We start from the raw sequence: 17,240 nt of genomic DNA, 5'->3' as shown, positions 1-17,240 counted from the left end.
TGGCGCTGTCCCTCGTCGGAGAACCCTCCCTTGCCGGAGACTTCTCCCTCACCGGGAAGCCTTCCCTTGCCGGAGAATTCTCCCTTGTCGGGGGATTCTCCCTTGGCTCCTGGTGGGGCTGCTCGGCTCCTACACAAGTCAACAAGCAGATATCAGCAAAGACAAGTACCCATGCGCGCCTCGCCGCGGAAAATAATTCGCACACTTACGCTGGGGGCTGCCATGGAGGAAAGTCGCCGGCTCCGGCAAGGTTGTCTCGGGCGCGCCACCCGTTGTCGCAGTGGGCTCGTCCTCGATGATGATCACCGGGGCCTTAGCTCTCTTTGCCGCTCTCTGGGCCAGAGTCCTAAAGAGGAACAGATTCAGGGAAAAGCAAGTGAGAAATAAGACCAACAGCAAGAGTTGAAGAAATGCAAGTACACCAAGAGAAGCTTACTCTTCTTCTTCTTCCTCGTCAGAGCTTAACGCGGAGAAGTCGAAGCCTGGCGCGCGCCCAGCGCGAGAAGGCGGAGGAGAAGCTTCCTTGGCCGCTTGGCGGGAGCAGTGGCGGCGGTCTGAGACGACCCCGCTCCGGCTGTCGGCGCGACGTGAGTAGCGGCAGGGACTGAAGCGGTGGTCCGGCAAGACTCCGCTCCAGTTGCCGTCGTAGCATGAGGCGCTCCCGCGGCAACGGTGGTTGCCGTGGTCGAGCGTGTCATGCGGCGTGGCGACTGTTGGCCCGCTTGCCGCTCCGCCACATCACCAACCTTGCGGAGACGCCTTCTTGGTGGGGATGGAGGCTCTGCTTCTGGTGGGCTGTCTGAAGACGAGGTGGAAGAAGAGTCGATTTGCAACGAGCCGCTCGTGTCCTTGGCGGGCTCGCTCGGCTCAGTGTCTTGCCCGGCAAGCCCCTTCTTGCCGGCAGGCTCCCCTCGCTCGGCACGGCTTGCCGCTTCTGCTGCATCGGCCTCCTCCACAGTGAACCCGAACTCGCCCGCGGCTGCGGCTGCCGCTGCCTCCTCCAGCCTAGTGGCGATGAGCGCCATCTCCGCATCTGTGGTGTCGTGGGTGAGGCCGTCCTTCTCGTCGAGGCGGATTGGCACTTCCACCAAGTCGTCAAAGAATTGCTGCATGACCTCGTCTGCAGGCTCCTGCCAAGTTGGCACAATCCCGTGCGAGTCGCACTCCAGCATCATTGCACGGATACGGTCGAGCGCGGAATTGTTGCACAAAGGCACGACGCCCCCCGGCAACCTGAACACCTCGGGATGCTGGGGGTCATATTTGAACAGCTCCTGCAGCATCGCATTGAGCTCCAGGACTGTGAAGTTGTAATTGAGGCCTGGCCGCAGCCTCATGATGTCTGCCGCGTTCTTGAACTCCCAAGTGGGCCTCCCCCGTTCCTGCAGGGGGGCGATGCGGCGGCGAAGGAAGTCTGCGCCAACAGCGCCAACAGTAAGCCCGGCAAGCCTCAGCCGCAGGATCCTAGTGACGGCAATCTTCAGCCTGGCGTCCTCCGGAGCCATGTCACTCCAATCGCTGCCGCGTGCTACTGGGGTTCGGCGTCGGACGGTGAATGGCTGCGGGCTCTCCTCGTCAATCCAGCACCAATCAGCTCTCCACTCCTCCCACTTGCCGCGGAATTCTCCCTCCAGATAGGTCTCTTTCTTGCCGGGCCTTGAGATCCAGGCAATCCCGCCGGATAGAGGCTCTCCTCTCTCTACTCGGGGTATGAAAAAGTGGCGGAAGAGGGCTACGTTGGGAAGGACTCCGACAAAGTTTTCGCAGAGGTGTGCGAAAACTGCCATTGTCAGGACGGCGTTGGGGGTGAAGTCAAGGAGATGGAATCCATAGGTGTTCATGATGTCGCAGAAGAAATCAGAGAAGGGCGGGCAGAGCCCGCAATAGAAGAACAATGTGAAGAAGGGGTACCCATTCGGAGCCTTCTTCCAAGCGGCGGCGGGGAGAACCTTCGTGCGCGGATGCGCGCGCGTCTCCGCCGACCAGAACAGATAATAGTTCTCCCTCAGCTCCTTCGCGCCGAGCTTGGGGGGGAAAACGGACCGCTCCTTCCACAGCGCTGCGAGCCACTGCGCCTTGGTCGTCTTCACGGTCTTCCCCTTGTCGGCTTTTGGAGCCATGGCGGAAGTAGTGGAGGAGGTCGACGGCGATTGGTAGTGCTTGTGGCGATGGGGGGCGGAGCGCTGCTCTCTCTCTCATCTTTGGGGAGGCAAGAGAGCGGCGGAGATTTCTGAGATTGGGAACGGCAACGGGCGAGTGGGCCAACTGCCCCTGTTTCCCCTGCTTATAAAGGGGGAGGGGGCGGACGTTCTGCATTTCCGAATAAAGAAACCCCCACGACCTCTCCCACGACGCCGCATTCAACGCGTGCCGTTCGGGGAGGGCGCGGTGGATACGGAGTGAGATACGGCGTAACCTAGGCCGCGCGTGCCCGTGCCCTGTTTTGGGCCTGGCCCAACAGCGCTCAGCACCGTGTATGGCCCAGGCCTGGGGGCTCCTGTCGGTGTACTAGAGTAGGGGTACCCTAGTATCCCGAACTTGTGCACGGGCAGTCGCAGCATCCCGCGGCAAGGCTTGCCGGGTGACCGCCAAGATCCTCCGTGGTTCCTTTGGAGCCATTCAAGAACAAAGTGTCCAAGTCAAGAAGACAAGACCCCGGCAAGAGGAGCTTGCCGGGAAGGCCACTCAAGGCATTTCAAGGAACTTGCCGCGGCGCACCACGCATTCCGGCAAGACCCGGTGAGCAACAAGCTCCCGAACGCGACGAGACAACGACCGCGGCAAGGCGCTTGCCGCGGCAAGCCACCTCTCCGCGCCCGCGCTCCAGCACATCCACCAACGTGTCACTCTGGGGTCCTTCCAGGCGTACGTGGCGGAAGGCTGTGCAGCTAGGGACGTGCGGTGGCAAGCGGCGCTGACAAGATCGCCATCGTGGCGAACGGTGGCGTCCCTGGCGGTCCCTTTTCGCACTGTTTAGGCGACACAGACGGGCATTTAAGACCCTTGTCCCCTGCCGTCAGGGTTAGGTATGATACACTGTAGCAGGTAGCTGTGCCTACCACAGCACCTTTCCATTTTTGCCCTTTACCTCCGTTGCCACCTGTCGGTAGCCCCTTGAGCATATAAAAGGAGGCCCGTGTGCAACGTAGAGGGGGGTTTTAGTCAGTTCGAACACTCACGCTCGGTCTTGCTAGCCGCTGGTGTGTACTGTAGCACTCCGCGCTCCTGAGCTAGAAATCAATACAAAACCACAAAGCAGGAGTAGGGTTTTACGCATCCGTGCGGCCCGAACCTGGGTAAATCGCGCGCGTGCTTCGCCTCGATTTGCTCTTTGCACGATCTCCGCCCCCGCCGAACCGAAAGGGACCCGGCCCGCCGGTCCCATAGGTGCCCGTGGATCAGTACCCCGGCAAGGGTGTTGCTATCTAGGCTCAGAGTGCTATGCGTGAAGATGATCCCCTTTTCACTATGGACCCAAAATATATTGGAGCCATCTGTTATAACTGCGGACTCCCTGGACATTTTGTTGGCATGTGCGCAATCCCTAAAGTGTGCTTCATGTGCAAGACCCCTAGGCACCATATGGATGCTTGCCCCTCTTGGTACAAAGCATATCCTGCAGCTACTTATTGGGGGAGTGCTAGTCCTGGTCTTGGGTTTTTTCACATTGAAACTACTGGTGCAGGGGATTGTGAGTGGCTCAATTTTGGCAATGTGGGACTTGTTCTTATTTAAAAGGGTAAAATTTCTGGAAAAGAGCTAGGTCAGCACTTCTCTGAGATGTGGAAGACCAACTGGCCCTCGCAGATAAGACCTTATGACAAAAACAAGTACATTGTTAGATTCCCTCCCAACAAAAAGATCAAGGACCTGGTAGAAATTCCCTTAATCAATCTAAAGAAGGAAGGGGTAACAATATATTTTGTTGATTGGAATGGAGAACACCCTGTCTATGACAACCTGAATGAAACTTGGATTGTTATTGGAGGATTTCCACCTAAATGGCTATCTTGGTCAACTATTGCTCAAGTGGGCACAACACTTGGAGTGCTTGTCAACATTGACTGGCATACTATTTTCAGAAGCTTTTATGAGAAAGTCAGGATCCTGGTAGCTGTCAGAGACCCTGTCAAGATCCCTAGAGACAGGATTGTAGAAATCAATCATGAGTTGTACCTGCTGAATTTTTCTGTGGAGAGGGATGCTGATATTGGGAACACCTCTGACAAGCCATCTGGACCTGATGATAATCCTGAAGATTCTAACAAAAAGAATCAGACAGAAGAGGAATTTGACTCTAGTAATGATGACCTTTTGGGGGAGGAGATGGATACTGGTACTAGTAACACCATCCCTGAGGTTACTGCTAGTTCCAGAGGTACTAAATCTGTGCAACAATGCTGCACCCCTGTCCCTAAGAACAATATTGAAGATATTGTCTTCTCCAAAGTTCAAGGGGGGCCCATGACCAAAAGCTATCTGGAGGTTGTCAAAAAGAAGCCAATTGATAACTTGGGAGGTGCCCTACTGGAGAAATTTGAGGCTGCTATCACACAAGCTCACTCTCTTCCTCAGAACATAGCTGATAAAAACAAACAGTGGGGCCATGTGGTTGCTACTAGGGCCAGCACTAGAAACAGGAAGGATGAGAGGCCTACTCTGCAAAAGGCCCGGGAACTAAAATGGATCGAGGTGCCAAACAAAGGTAAAAAAAGTTCTCAAAACTCTTTTGCTTATCTGGATGATGATGTTCTTATCTCCACTGCTGATTGCTCAGGTATTAATTTGAGCTCTAGTGGGTGCAATATTAATAAGAATATTGTTGTGATCAAGAACATTGAGCTTCGGAGACTTGATAAGTTTAATCAAGATAATCCTGAAGTTTTTCTTCTAGCAAACATACATGTATCTGGTGAAGAATTTAATTTTGTTTCCACAAATCCAGGGACTCGGTCTGAAACTGGTGCTAGCCCACATATGAATGTGGATCCAGAACTAGATTCCCCCTGGATTGAGGTCAAATATGCAAAATCTAGTAGTAGTAGGAGAAAACTTGATTTTATTATTAAATGATTGGTCTATTTTGGAACATTAGAGGCCTGAATGGGTCCATCAAATGTAACAAACTGAAGGAGCTTATTATAGCTCATAAGCCTGATTTTATTAGTATTTCAGAGTCTAAGAAAGAAGACTTTACCCCTCTTCAATTAGAAGTTTTTGACATTAGATCCTGTTACACTTGGAAATGGCTCCCTGCTAATAACACTGCTGGAGGCATCCTGGTAGGGATTAGGGGAGATCTTTTTGACATTGTTTGCTGTGACATACACACTTACAGTGTCTCTTGCTTGCTTCAAAACAAGCAAGATGGGACTTCCTGGAGACTGATCTCCATTTATGGTCCTGCTTATGATCAGTACAAACTAGATTTTATTAATGAAATGCACAACTTGCTTACTGGGTGGACTGGTCCAACTCTAGTAGGTGGGGATTTTAATTTGATTAGGGAGGCCAGTGAGAAAAACACTGGTCTGATCAACCAGCACTGGGCAGACTTGTTCAATGACTGGATTAATAAATTTGGTCTTCTTGAGCTAAAGATTAATGGCAGGAAATACACCTGGGGCAACAACCAAGACTCCTTGGTAATGGCCACTATAGATAGGGTTTTCATGTCCACTAACTGGGCAACATCGTTTCCTAATGTTCAGCTCAGAGCTCTTCCCAGGGTTGGAAGTGATCACACCCCTATGGTATTGAACACTTGTGCTTTCTCCACCCCTAAAGAGAAATCTTTTAGATTTGAGAAATGGTTTCTTGAAGTAGAAGGCTTTAGGGAGGTAGTCCATAAAGCCTGGAACACTAAATGTTACTTTACCAAAGCAATTGATATTTGGCAGTTTAATATTAGAAATACCAGGAAAGCTATTAAAGGCTAGTGTGCCAATTTTGAGGCAGAGTAAAACAGGCAAAAACATGCCTTGGTGGCTGAATATAACTGCCTTGATATTATTGTTGAGTCTCATCCTCTCTCACCTAACTCTAAGCAGAGGATAAAAAATATTGCAGGTGAGCTGAATGATATCTGGAAAAAAGAAGAGATAAAAGCTAGACAGAGGTCCAGGGAGAGGGAGATCCTGGAAGGTGATCTCAACACTGGATACTTTAAAGCTATGGAAAGCCAAAAAAGGAGGAAGAAACAGATCCTGATGCTGTAAAATGATGAAGGTATTGTTACTGACCCAGAAGATATTATGAGTACTGATGTTAATTACTATAAAAAGTTATTTGGCTTCATGGATAAAATAGATATCACTTTGAAAGATGACTTTTGGAGTGAGAATGAATTAGTCTCAGAAGTTCATAACAATATTTTGGACGCTGCTTTTACTGAGAAGGAAATTAAGGATGCTGTATTCAGCTCATATGTTGAAGGAGCACCTGGCCCGGATGGATTTCCTTTTTTTATTTTATCAGCAATTCTGGGACCTTATTAAAGGCAACCTATTTGCTCTATTCCAGGATTGGGAGAAAGGAGAATTAGACCTGTATAGGCTTAATTTCTCCCTGCTAACCCTGGTTCCTAAAGAGGCTAAGGCAGTTAGAATGGAGAAATTTAGGCCTCTTGCCATGATTAATTGTAGTTTTAAAATCTTTGCAAAATGTGCCACAACCAAATTTGGCCCCATTTGCAATGATCTAATAGCTCCTAACCAGATAGCCTTTATTAAAGGGTGATTTATTGCTGAGAGTATTATTGTTGCACATGAAATTATTCATTTTGTGCACTCTAGCAAGCAGTCTGGCTTCGTTTTTAAACTAGATTATGAGAAAGCCTATGACATGATCAATAGAGAATTCATTATGGATATGATGAAGAGGAGGGGTTTTAGCAATAAGTGGATGGGTAAAGTGGAATCTCTCATTTTCAAAGGCTCTGTTGGTGTCAGAGTCAATGACAGCAACAGTGAGTTCTTTGTCCCTGGCAAGGGTGCCAAACAAGGAGATCCCTTTTCCCCCCTCCTTTTCAATCTAATTGTTGATGTCTTTACTAGAATTTTAATTAAAGCCTTTATTAATAACAAAGTAGAAGGCCTTTTTCTTGTCACAAACCCTGCGGGCATCATTAGCATGCAATATGCAGACGACACTTTGCTCTTTTTGGGCAAAAACCTTTCTTTTGCTAAAAACCTTAAGTGGTTACTGTCTTGTTTTGAATAGTTATCAAGAATGAGGATCAATTTCCATAAATGTGATCTGGTTCCAATTAACACTGACCGTGAGGAAGCAAATTTGTTTGCTCAGGTCCTGGGGTGTAAAATTGGAGATTTCCCTATCAAATATTTAGGGGCCCCTCTTCATTATAATAAACTTAGAAAAGAGGACTTACAACCCACTGTAGATAAAATTATTAAGAAGGGAGCCAGTTGGTGAGGGAGATTACTTTCCTCTGGTAAACGGCTTACCCTTGTCAAGTCTTGTTTATCTAGAATTCCCTGCTATCTTATGGGAATTATTAAATTCCCTAAGTGGGCCACTAATATGATAGACTCTCAACTTGCTCACTGCTTTTGGGATGACTATGGAGGTCATCATAAATACCACCTAGCTGCTTGGGGAAATATTGCCTTGAAGAAACAGTATGGTGGGCTGGGCATCCCTGACATTGCCTATATGAATCTCAGCCTGCTAGCTTCGTGGGCTAAGAGATATTTCAACGATGATGGTAAAATTTGGAAACAAATCATTGATGTCAAATATAAAACTTGCAAACCTAACATTTTTGCCTGCCCTAATATTGGAGCCTCCCCCCTTTGGAAAGGCATACTTTGGGCTATTAAAGCTGCAAAAATTGGCTTTTCCTGGAAGGTGGGTAATGGCAAGAGTGTTAGGTTTTGGGAAGACCATTGGACTGGCAATTCTATACTTGCAACTAGTTTTTGGGAGTTGTATAATATTGCCAATACCAATGTCTCCATCAGTGAGGTGTGGGATGGCGTGACCCTGAAAATTAACTTTAGGAGATGTTTTTCGCCGGACATGCTTGCTGCTTGGAATGATCTTTTCAGTGTAGTCAAGGATCTGAGCTTAAATGATTGTGATGACACTATTATTTGGGATCTGGAGCCTAAGGGGTATACACTGTTAAATCTTATTATAATTTTGTGAATTTTAGAGGAGTGACTCCAAATAATATTATGATGATCTGGAAAGCTAATGTTCCTCAGAGAATTCAGATATTTCTCTGGTTGCTTGTGAGAAACAAGCTACTCACCAGAGACAATCTTCTGAAAAGACAGCATGTAGCTGATACTACCTGTCTGTTCTGTAATGAAGCAGAATCGGTTAATCATCTTCTTTTTTATTGTGTGGTTGCGAGAGAACTCTGGAGAGAGATTTTTAGCCCCATAGGGAGCAACATTGAGCTTAACTTGCATGGGCTTCGGATTGATGGGCTAGAAATGACAACAAAACTGCAGATATTATGCTTCATGCAGCTGCATTATGGACTCTCTAGAGATATCGTAACGATATTTGCTTTAATGTTGTGCCTTGGCTTGGGATGCAGGTTATGTGGCAAAAGGCAGCTTCCTTTTTAACCTTATGGGAGATCAGGTGCGCGGATCCCGCCAAGAGGAGATGTCGTCTCCTGGTGCAAAGGATGGAACATTTGGCGCGAGCACCGCCTCTCCTCACCCTGGCTAGGACTGAACCAGTGCTGTGAAAGGACTCCTTGCTTCGGGGGTGGCTTCTCGCTATGAAGACATAGATTTATTAGCTGGTCGTGATTCTTAACCTCTGAATATGTATGCTGGTTGTAGCCCTTACTGGGTGTGGTCTTCGCTCTTTGTCTCTTTTGCTCCTTCAGGAGTGTAGACTGTATGGTTTTTTCATTTTGCTGGGGCAGCTTTTCTGATGTTTTTACCCGTGCGCCTTGTAGCTCCAAAACCAAAGATGTTCGGTGGTTTCGTGGCATGCAATGGAACCAGGGTGTTGAGCCTTTTTCTTCTAAAAGAAATACTTATCAGAGAAATGGATGTATTTAAATGTATTTTAGTTCATTCATTTTTTTGACAAGTATTTTCCGACAGAGGGTGTACGTAACTAATTTCAAATACAAGATGCATATTGACTGCATATCACTCAACGATAATAGGAATTTAGAACCAATAACCTACTATGTACTACTTCCTCTGTTTCTAAATGTTTTTTTTAAGATTTAAATGAACTACCACATACGGATGTATATAGACAAATTTTAAAGCGTAGATTCACTCAATTAGTATATCCATATACTAATTGTAGAGATCTTTCATTTAGAAACAGAAGGAGTACTTTACACATATAAACCATGGCATGGCAGGTGCATTTCATGAGTTTCCGCAAGAGCTTTCCAGAACGTCATGCTGCTCACGCTGTGAGTGGCAATGGAGCGACGAGCACAGCCACGGGGCGACGGGGGCTAGTGCTGCTTTTCTGTTCAACATCTCGCAACAGTTTTTAGCTGGTTTTTCCTCAGGTGTTGAACACACTTTTTCTGTGGGAAGAGCTGCCAGCACAAAACACATGGCACCAAATGAAAATGGTTGTGAACAGTTCGCAGTAGAGATGTCCAAAACTATCAATGACCCTGTCCTGTCTCATGTACAGACTGTAGAAAAAATCTTACAAAGGCACAACTCTACAACACACCGTGAACAGCCCGTGCTTTCCCTATACGCCACACAGTGTGTGATCACAGATTACCATCCGTCGGCAAGACATTCAGAGAGGTTTTACAGGTGAGCAAAAGAACCAGCTTGGACCCTGAAGAGAAGTCAGTACTGTGATGCTACATCGTCAGCGAATCAGGAAGCGAGGTCGGAGCGCCGCAGATCTTGCCACCAACGTCGGGGAAGCATTCTTGGTCGGGCAGCGGGACGATCTTACCATCGGACTCTACCTTCACTGGGTATCTGAGGAGGTGCCCTTGCAACGTTTTCATCTCTTCTGATGCGAATCTTTCCCAGTTTTCTTCGGCTATTTGGTTCACTAATCTTACACATTCCAGACTAGAAGGTTCCTTGAAGTGGTCATCAACCATACCAAGGTGTTCTGCCCAGAGGGAGTTCCTATACCCATATACCTGCAACCAAGACAAAGGTTACAACATTTCTAACGAAGCCTCTGCTGTTAACCAGTAAAAAAGAAGCTGGAGGAGAAAGCCAGTCCACGAACCTGGCCGTGAGGATGACCCTTCTTCGAAGACCATGCATGATGAGGCTGGTAGGCACCCATTGCAATTTCGGTATCTCTCGAGCCAGCCAAGGATCTCTGATTGATGTTTGCCGAGCCCAAAATGACGTATTCATCGTCTACAATCATCCCTTTTGCATGAACATAGATCATGAACCGCCGATGTTTTCTAGCCAGGCCCTATCAATTTTCAAAGGGGGGATTAAAATAACTGTGTTAATTCATATTAAACTTTTAGGAAAGGAAAAGCTGGAACAATGCTCATGATGAGTAAATTATGTTTGCCAACTCTTCGGTCGTATATACACCATGTTACTCATAAAGAAAAAAACATTCCTTGCACCAATTTAAGAGGGGGGGGGGGGGCTATAAATTACAACGATCAAGGATAGAAACAAAAGAAAACGTCAATCAATGTAACAGTAATTGCTTCAGGCTTTTGAACGGCATTGACAAACATAAAGATCCTACCACACCAACAGTTGGCTAAACCAACATTTTGGTAACCTAAGGTAAGAAAGCAACTTTCCAAACCAATGATGCCTCAGCATTTCTCTAGCAAGCTATCTGTATGTTTTGACATCCACTAGAACTTTAGCCAAATGTCCACTAGAGTACTAGACAAGCAAGGCTTAAAACTGATGATACTACGTACCAACTTCAGAAAATATTCTTTCTATGAAGGAATGAAGAATACAACAAGACATTACCGCTGCACTTTTATCTGTAGATTTATCTGACTCAGGGCTACCATCTGTTGACGGTTCTTCCCGATTGCCCAGACAGTAAAAGTTCAAGTAATCTTGAAGGTTTGCATCCTCAATATTCATGGCCTTGAGCTCTCGTGCGATTACTCCATACATCATCTCCATTGTCTGAGCCTGTGAGAAAAGAACAAACAATTAGTATTTTTAATTTATTCAAGCCTACAAGTGAGTTGTCTTTTTATGGGGAAGCCTACAAGTGAACTGTGTCACACTATACTGTATATCCTCTCTTGCAGAATCAAGCCTATCAAGTATCAACAGCCGTCAGGCAGAAAACTATGAGTGTAGATTATGGATTTTGATGAATCATGGGTGAAGTGATCCCAGCAGGAGAACATAGGAGTGGTGGAAGGGCCTATGGGATACTTCACATGCTAATTTGTGAAAAGCATCCGAAGCTTGTCATTGTAAGCTCGGTTGCTTTTGAACTTTGGTCTTCCTTATTTTAGCGGATGCTTAGTTTTGTGGCTGCTTTTTAGTAGTAAGATCTTGAGACATCCCATGATACGGCCTGTGTATCAGGGATGTAGGGATAGTGTTAAGCATAGGATTGTACAGGACACCACTTTTGTAATGAAAATGGGGACCATGAGAACCCTTTAATAATAGAAAAAAAACATCCGAAGCCTGTGCACTGTTGTAACCCCTGGTTCTATATCGAACTTCGTAATTCAACATACATGCATGTAAAAGTAAAATTTATTGTATCATCTTCATTAGATTTTTCAGAGCTATTCCCTGCCTTCAGTGGCATGGACAATTAAAGGCTTACAAAAGGGGCAAATCGGAAGATCTCTTTATAATATCGTAGGCATGTATGGGATAATCATCATTCGCATACAATCAGAATTGCACTACCGCAGATTTTACAGCAATAACGACATTACATACTACATTGCCTCTATGAAATTTTACTGCTGCTGAGCAAAAAGGATCACCAAGGTAACATTTGATAGTGAGAGATTGTTTTTACCAAAACGAAGATGAGAATAGAATAGCGCTGAACTAAACAAAGGGGGGTGGTCATAAAGTAGAGTAATATTGTATTAAAACAAAACAAAAACAGCATACACATCAGGGGCAGGGAGTATGCCAACGTGCACTCAAATGGAAATTCATTCATTGGTAGAAGATTGAAATTACAAGGTCGAATGAGATCTCCATATCTCACTGAATCTCAGATTGGAATTTCAGTATCTCAATAAATCTCAGATTTGGAGTTTCCTAATAGCTGCTATAATGCTTTTTACAAAATAGAGCTTACCTGAAAGAAAAGAATTTCTTGCACAGAGGCCGAGGTAGGGACTCCTTCAGGCCACATTGGTATGACTACATAAACTGCAAACCGTTCGCCAGCTCTAATCTTGGTTGCAATTTTGAGGGCCAATTCCATTGGTATCAGATTGTCAGCACCTGCAACATCCCAAGGGATCAAAATTCCAGTTTGTCTAGATCATGTCATAAAATTAAACATCAATGTTGAATTTACACAACAGACCGACAGCAACAAAGGCATCAATGAAACAAAAAGAATGTGGCTTGTCTAATAGAAGCAGGACGAGCAAAATGAATCCATATTCCCCCTGCAATGTAGCCTATCTAATAAAAGTATGAAGAGCAAACTAAATCTATGTTCTCCCTGCATTATGTGGTGCATGTTTTGCCTTGTTCTACCAGCAGAAGAATATGCATGCAACTGTGGAAGGTATGCTATACCTAACAATCAAATATTCCATGTTTCAGACAGGATACAAAGGAAGAACCCCAAACCTGAATTCACATAGGATGGCCACTCGTACGAAGAACCAAGAAAATACTGATTTTCTATATAAATGAAATGTTGCGCTGATCTGATTGCCCGGACATATGCTGTGTGAATGCTCTTATCAATTATGAGGTTCTTTCGGCACACAAGATTCTGCACAAGTCCATTAAATGGTAAGTACTTTATACAAGAAGAACGTAGTTCCAAATAGTACAGGACAAGGTAAAAATGGAAAAAAAAAGTGAAACAGCACCACAAATTTCAATATAGATGTGGATTTATTGAACATTGCAAAGGAGTATAATGAGACGTGCCAAACTAACCTGCTTTGAAGCCTCTTTGCAATCACTAGGAAATCCTTTTAGAGAGCCCGAGTCAATTGACCGGAATACCTGAAGAATTAATATATGTTAACCAGTGCCTAGAATTCACAAGTACTGACATAAGCACAACTTAAAGAGCAGTGCCAAGACCTGAACATGCCAATTTTCAGGATCTTCTTCTTTTGAAACCCGCAAACTAACATGATCATTTGGAACATTAGGTGAAGGACTAAGTATCCACGAGATACGCTCCAGCTTTATCAGGGCATCATCTTTCCAGCGAGATACTTTCCTAAATCGATCACGGAATTTGGATGCCTTTCTCCAGCGTTGTTCAAAATTCTTCAAGACATCATAGGCAGCTGGTCCATCAATCTTACAGTGCAAATCATGCCATGGTTGTCTCGGTCCTTTTGCGCCTGCCTGCATCAAGGGAATACATATGATGACAGGAAGATTAAAACTCAATGAGAATAATGTGGTGCAAGATAAGCTCTGGCAGTCAGGCATTCACACATGGCACCGGCTCCCAGAAGCTTACTTCCTCGACTTCAACTTGATAAGCATAGAGTAAAACATATTGGCAAAAATGAACTCACCGAAAATGTTGGGTTATGGAAATCATTTTCAAATACTGTGTCAAGGTCTTTAAAAAGCCTATGTTGAGGAGTATCATAACGCCCATCACAAAGATCTAGGCCCCCAACGAAAGCAGTAACTTTCCGCTTGTTTCCCGAAGCTTGTGTATCAACCAGCACACATTTTTGGTGGTGTGTAAACAATGTCCCAACAACCTGCAAGATAGTAGTTCAAGATTGCCAAATGTGGCAAAAAGGAGAGCATATGAGTAGCCTGCAGAATACAAAAGATATTCACAAGACTGAGATGATGCTTATTCTGAAAGCAACATGACGGTGACCTCCTGATTTTATTTATATATATATATATAAAGCTAACTGCCAACTTAGTTGGTATCATTCACTATCCATAAGGCACCAACACACACATCATGATTTTAGAGAACATTCAAATTCTCCTAAAAGAGGATGCATGAGTAAATATTAACCTGCTTAAGGTTTATGATGACAGCAATTACTTGCAGCCTATCGACAAAAGAAATAAAATACAAATAAAGTACAAGCAAACTGCCTGAACTTGCCTGTTGTTTGAAAATGCTCAGCTTACTGCTGGCATATCGAGGTGAAAGAACACAGATGACTGAGGAATGCTTGAAAAACTTTCTAGTTTCTTCATCATGCGTTCCCATCACACCACCCTGCAAAAGCATAGAAAGGAGGACTTACTCTCAGATATTATGACATAGAACCCCTTTAAAGAACAGCACTATCAAAAGGAAGAGCAAGTGTGAATTATGATGGGGATCATAAACTGTGCAGTGTGCACCCTTTTATGAATGAAAATGCGGGCCATGTGGCCCCTTTAATCAAAAAAATAAACTGTGCATACTAATTAGTAGATTTGGAGAACACGGCCGAGGTGTGAGTTCGGAAAAGACGTATGGTCATAGATTATGGTAAACTGGAATCAGAGAGAACACCCCCAGGCCAAATATCCAGGTTCAGGTTTTTTTGGATAAGAATATCCAGGTTCAGTTGATTGTTGCAAGTCTATAACAGTCATCGATTGATTGTTTACCCTCTATTATATTCCTACGAATATGGAAATTACCTATGAACAAGTAACCTCTCAAAAAACTTATGAACAAGTACTACTTGACTGAACACTCAAATGCACCAAGCTGGGGAATAATAAATCCCTATTATGGAACAAAATCCAAAGAATTCCTCGCAATCAAGTCAACATCAAATGCATCTGGGGACGTTTCCGACGGCTATCCAAACTAAGCTGTGAAATTAGAGTCAGAACTACCAGGTCGTAATGTCTCACCGTTTTGATGAAGAGCTTGTCATGGGACGTCTTGTCGTCCCAGACGAGCAGGCACACTCTGACGCCCTCCTGCGACTTGAACTTGAGCAGCTCTCCGAGCGTGAGCTCGCCGCCGTCCGGGAGCGGCCTGGACGACGACGGCTCGCGCACCAGCTTCACCTTGTCGTAGATCGACCAGCCGACGATGTAAATCATATGGTGCGCCTCGAGTATGGCGTGGCAGATGTCCTCCCAGCACTGGTTGTGCTCGAACTTCTTCCCCCGCTCGAGCTCGACGTCCGGCAGGTCCCCCTCGTTGACGTGCGCGTCCTGGTAGAGCGTGACTTTCCCGCCGTGGCGGAGCGGGAAGTAGGAGTCCTTGACGCCCTGCTGGTCGGGGTCGCCAGGGATGCCGCGGCGGTAGACCGGGTTGGCGGCGAAGGGGCGGAAGCGGTAGCGGATGAAGAGCGCGGTGCGGGGCTTGTAGGTCTTGCCGCTGGTGCCGACGATGGGGACCCACTCCTCGAGCTCGTCGGCGGCGGCGACGACCCGGTCGGCGGGGACGGAGGCGGTGCCGATGAGCTGCGCGCCGAAGGTGTCGTTGTCCTTGACCTGGAACTCGAGGACGGTGGCGCGGTGCGCGAGCGGCACGAAGAACTGCTCGTCCCAGCGCGGCTCCTGGCTGTTGGGGATGACGGCGGTGCGCGCGACGACGGCGCCGGCGACGGAGAGCGTGACGTAGGGGTCGCTGGTGATGATCCTGCGGTGGTGGTGGCGGCGGCTGCCGGCCTCCCCGACGCCGCGGCTGTTGGGCGGGGGCTGCCGGGGCGCGCAGGAGGAGGCGGTGCCGCAGGAGGCGAAGCAGCGGCGGATGTGCTCGGAGAACATGTCCATGTTGGGCAGCAGCCGCGCCTCGACGACCCAGAGGTCGAGGTCCCCGTGCAGGAGCACGGGCTTGGCCGGCGACGGCGACTCGTCCCCGCCCGACGACGCCATGGACGGCGACGCGGAGCGGGGGGCGGTGGCGGCGGCGGCGGCCAGCTTGGAATCGGAGCCGGGCCCCCGGTCCCGCCTGTTGCGCAACCGCGGCGACGGCCCCCAGGTACCCGGCGGGGATTCCGGTGGGGGAGGCGAGGCCACCCACGCGGGGAGGAGGCGGACCGGAACGGCAAAGCTGGAGGAGGAGGTGGGTGGTGAGGTGGTGGAGGATCTCGGCGTTGGCAATCTAGCCTAAAATAGCATGGGTTTTACTTTTCTCCACAGAAATACTACTACTAATAACGCATGGGGTTTTACTTTTCTCCACAGAAATAGTCCTAATAACGCATGGGGTTTACGCTCCACTGCCGATTTCTTATTGTTATTATGGGCAAAGCAAAGGGGTTGCATGGATTCATTCCGAGACAGTTACGTACATCGATGAAAAAGAGGCTCAGAAGATTCAAAATGGAATTACAACAAAAAAGATCTCTGCACTGCAGATCAAAGAGGGAAAATGTAATCTCGAACGAACTGGAGTTACTTGAGGTGGTGGAGTATTTTAACCGGAGGAGTGGAGCGACTGTTTTTCTGGCGCGCGGGGGGGGGTGTGAAGGGGGGGAGAAACGGCTTTTTCCTGGGCGTTGCCGTGCGTTTTATGGAACGCGGGCGCAACGGTCGCGCGTACGGCCGGCTCCGGCGTAACGGGCGCTGACCGGTGGAGCCCGCGAGATCCGATCGGGGAGGCCGGGCCCGGGTCCCAGGGCCGCGCGCGCGTGGTCGGGGTCGGGTTGGGTGGGGATCTGCGTTGCGTGCGGGCAGGTTCAGGTCGGCCGAGTCCGCGTGATCTGGATCCCCTGCGCTGCGGGATGGACTCTCTCTCGGGTCCTCCTTCTCTCTAGAGCGGGTGGGTGGTTGGTGATGAGGTGGCCGGTGGGCGGCGGGGCACGTCGCGGGCGTGTGCGTGGATCGGTGATGTTGATGGCGTACGCGTCGGGTCGCGTGGCGCCGCGCTGAGCGGAGCGGGAGTGGGTCAAACTAGGCAGGCGAGGTGGCCTCCCGCTGCGCTGGACGCGCCCACGGAACGGAAGGCCGAGCTGGCGGAGCTAAGGGGGCGTACGGCCGTTTTGGCGCCGGGAGTTGCTCGGTGGCGGGCGGTCTGTCTGTCGGCTTCCGCTCCCCCACCCCAAATCCAACTTCTCCAACGCTCCCCGACTCTTTTTTTTTCTTTTTCTTTTGGAGGATAAACGCTCCCCGACTCGGTGGTAGCCTGGTAGGGTCCGG

At 47.8% G+C, this 17,240-nt stretch overlaps 1 protein-coding gene across 1 annotated transcript; it reads right to left on the bottom strand.

The window, feature by feature from the left end:
- Positions 1-9,604: 9,604 nt before the first annotated feature.
- LOC125510248 (phospholipase D delta-like) lies at positions 9,605-16,563 on the bottom strand. Its single transcript, XM_048675371.1, has 10 exons — positions 15,000-16,563; positions 14,251-14,367; positions 13,691-13,885; positions 13,242-13,514; positions 13,092-13,160; positions 12,774-12,921; positions 12,268-12,416; positions 10,947-11,117; positions 10,219-10,416; positions 9,605-10,126 (listed from the first exon to the last, which is right to left on the bottom strand). Exons 1-10 carry the CDS (start codon positions 15,972-15,974, stop codon positions 9,833-9,835), a joined length of 2,589 nt encoding a protein of 862 aa, XP_048531328.1. The 5' UTR covers positions 15,975-16,563; the 3' UTR covers positions 9,605-9,832.
- Between the last annotated feature and the right edge of the window lie 677 nt (positions 16,564-17,240).

This window comes from Triticum urartu, chromosome 5 (assembly GCF_003073215.2).
Source record: "Triticum urartu cultivar G1812 chromosome 5, Tu2.1, whole genome shotgun sequence".
Taxonomy (NCBI): Eukaryota; Viridiplantae; Streptophyta; class Magnoliopsida; order Poales; family Poaceae; genus Triticum; species Triticum urartu.
This window is presented reverse-complemented; position numbering and strand designations above follow the sequence as displayed.

Coding starts and splice junctions, on each gene's coding strand:
- LOC125510248 (XM_048675371.1), bottom strand. CDS start 15,974: ATGGCGTCGTCGGGCGGGGACGAGTCGCCGTCGCCGGCCAAGCCCGTG. Junction 13,515..13,690: donor TCCATAACCCAACATTTTCG/GTGAGTTCATTT, acceptor CCCTTGATGCAG/GCAGGCGCAAAAGGACCGAG. Junction 13,161..13,241: donor CTGAAAATTGGCATGTTCAG/GTCTTGGCACTG, acceptor TTAATTCTTCAG/GTATTCCGGTCAATTGACTC.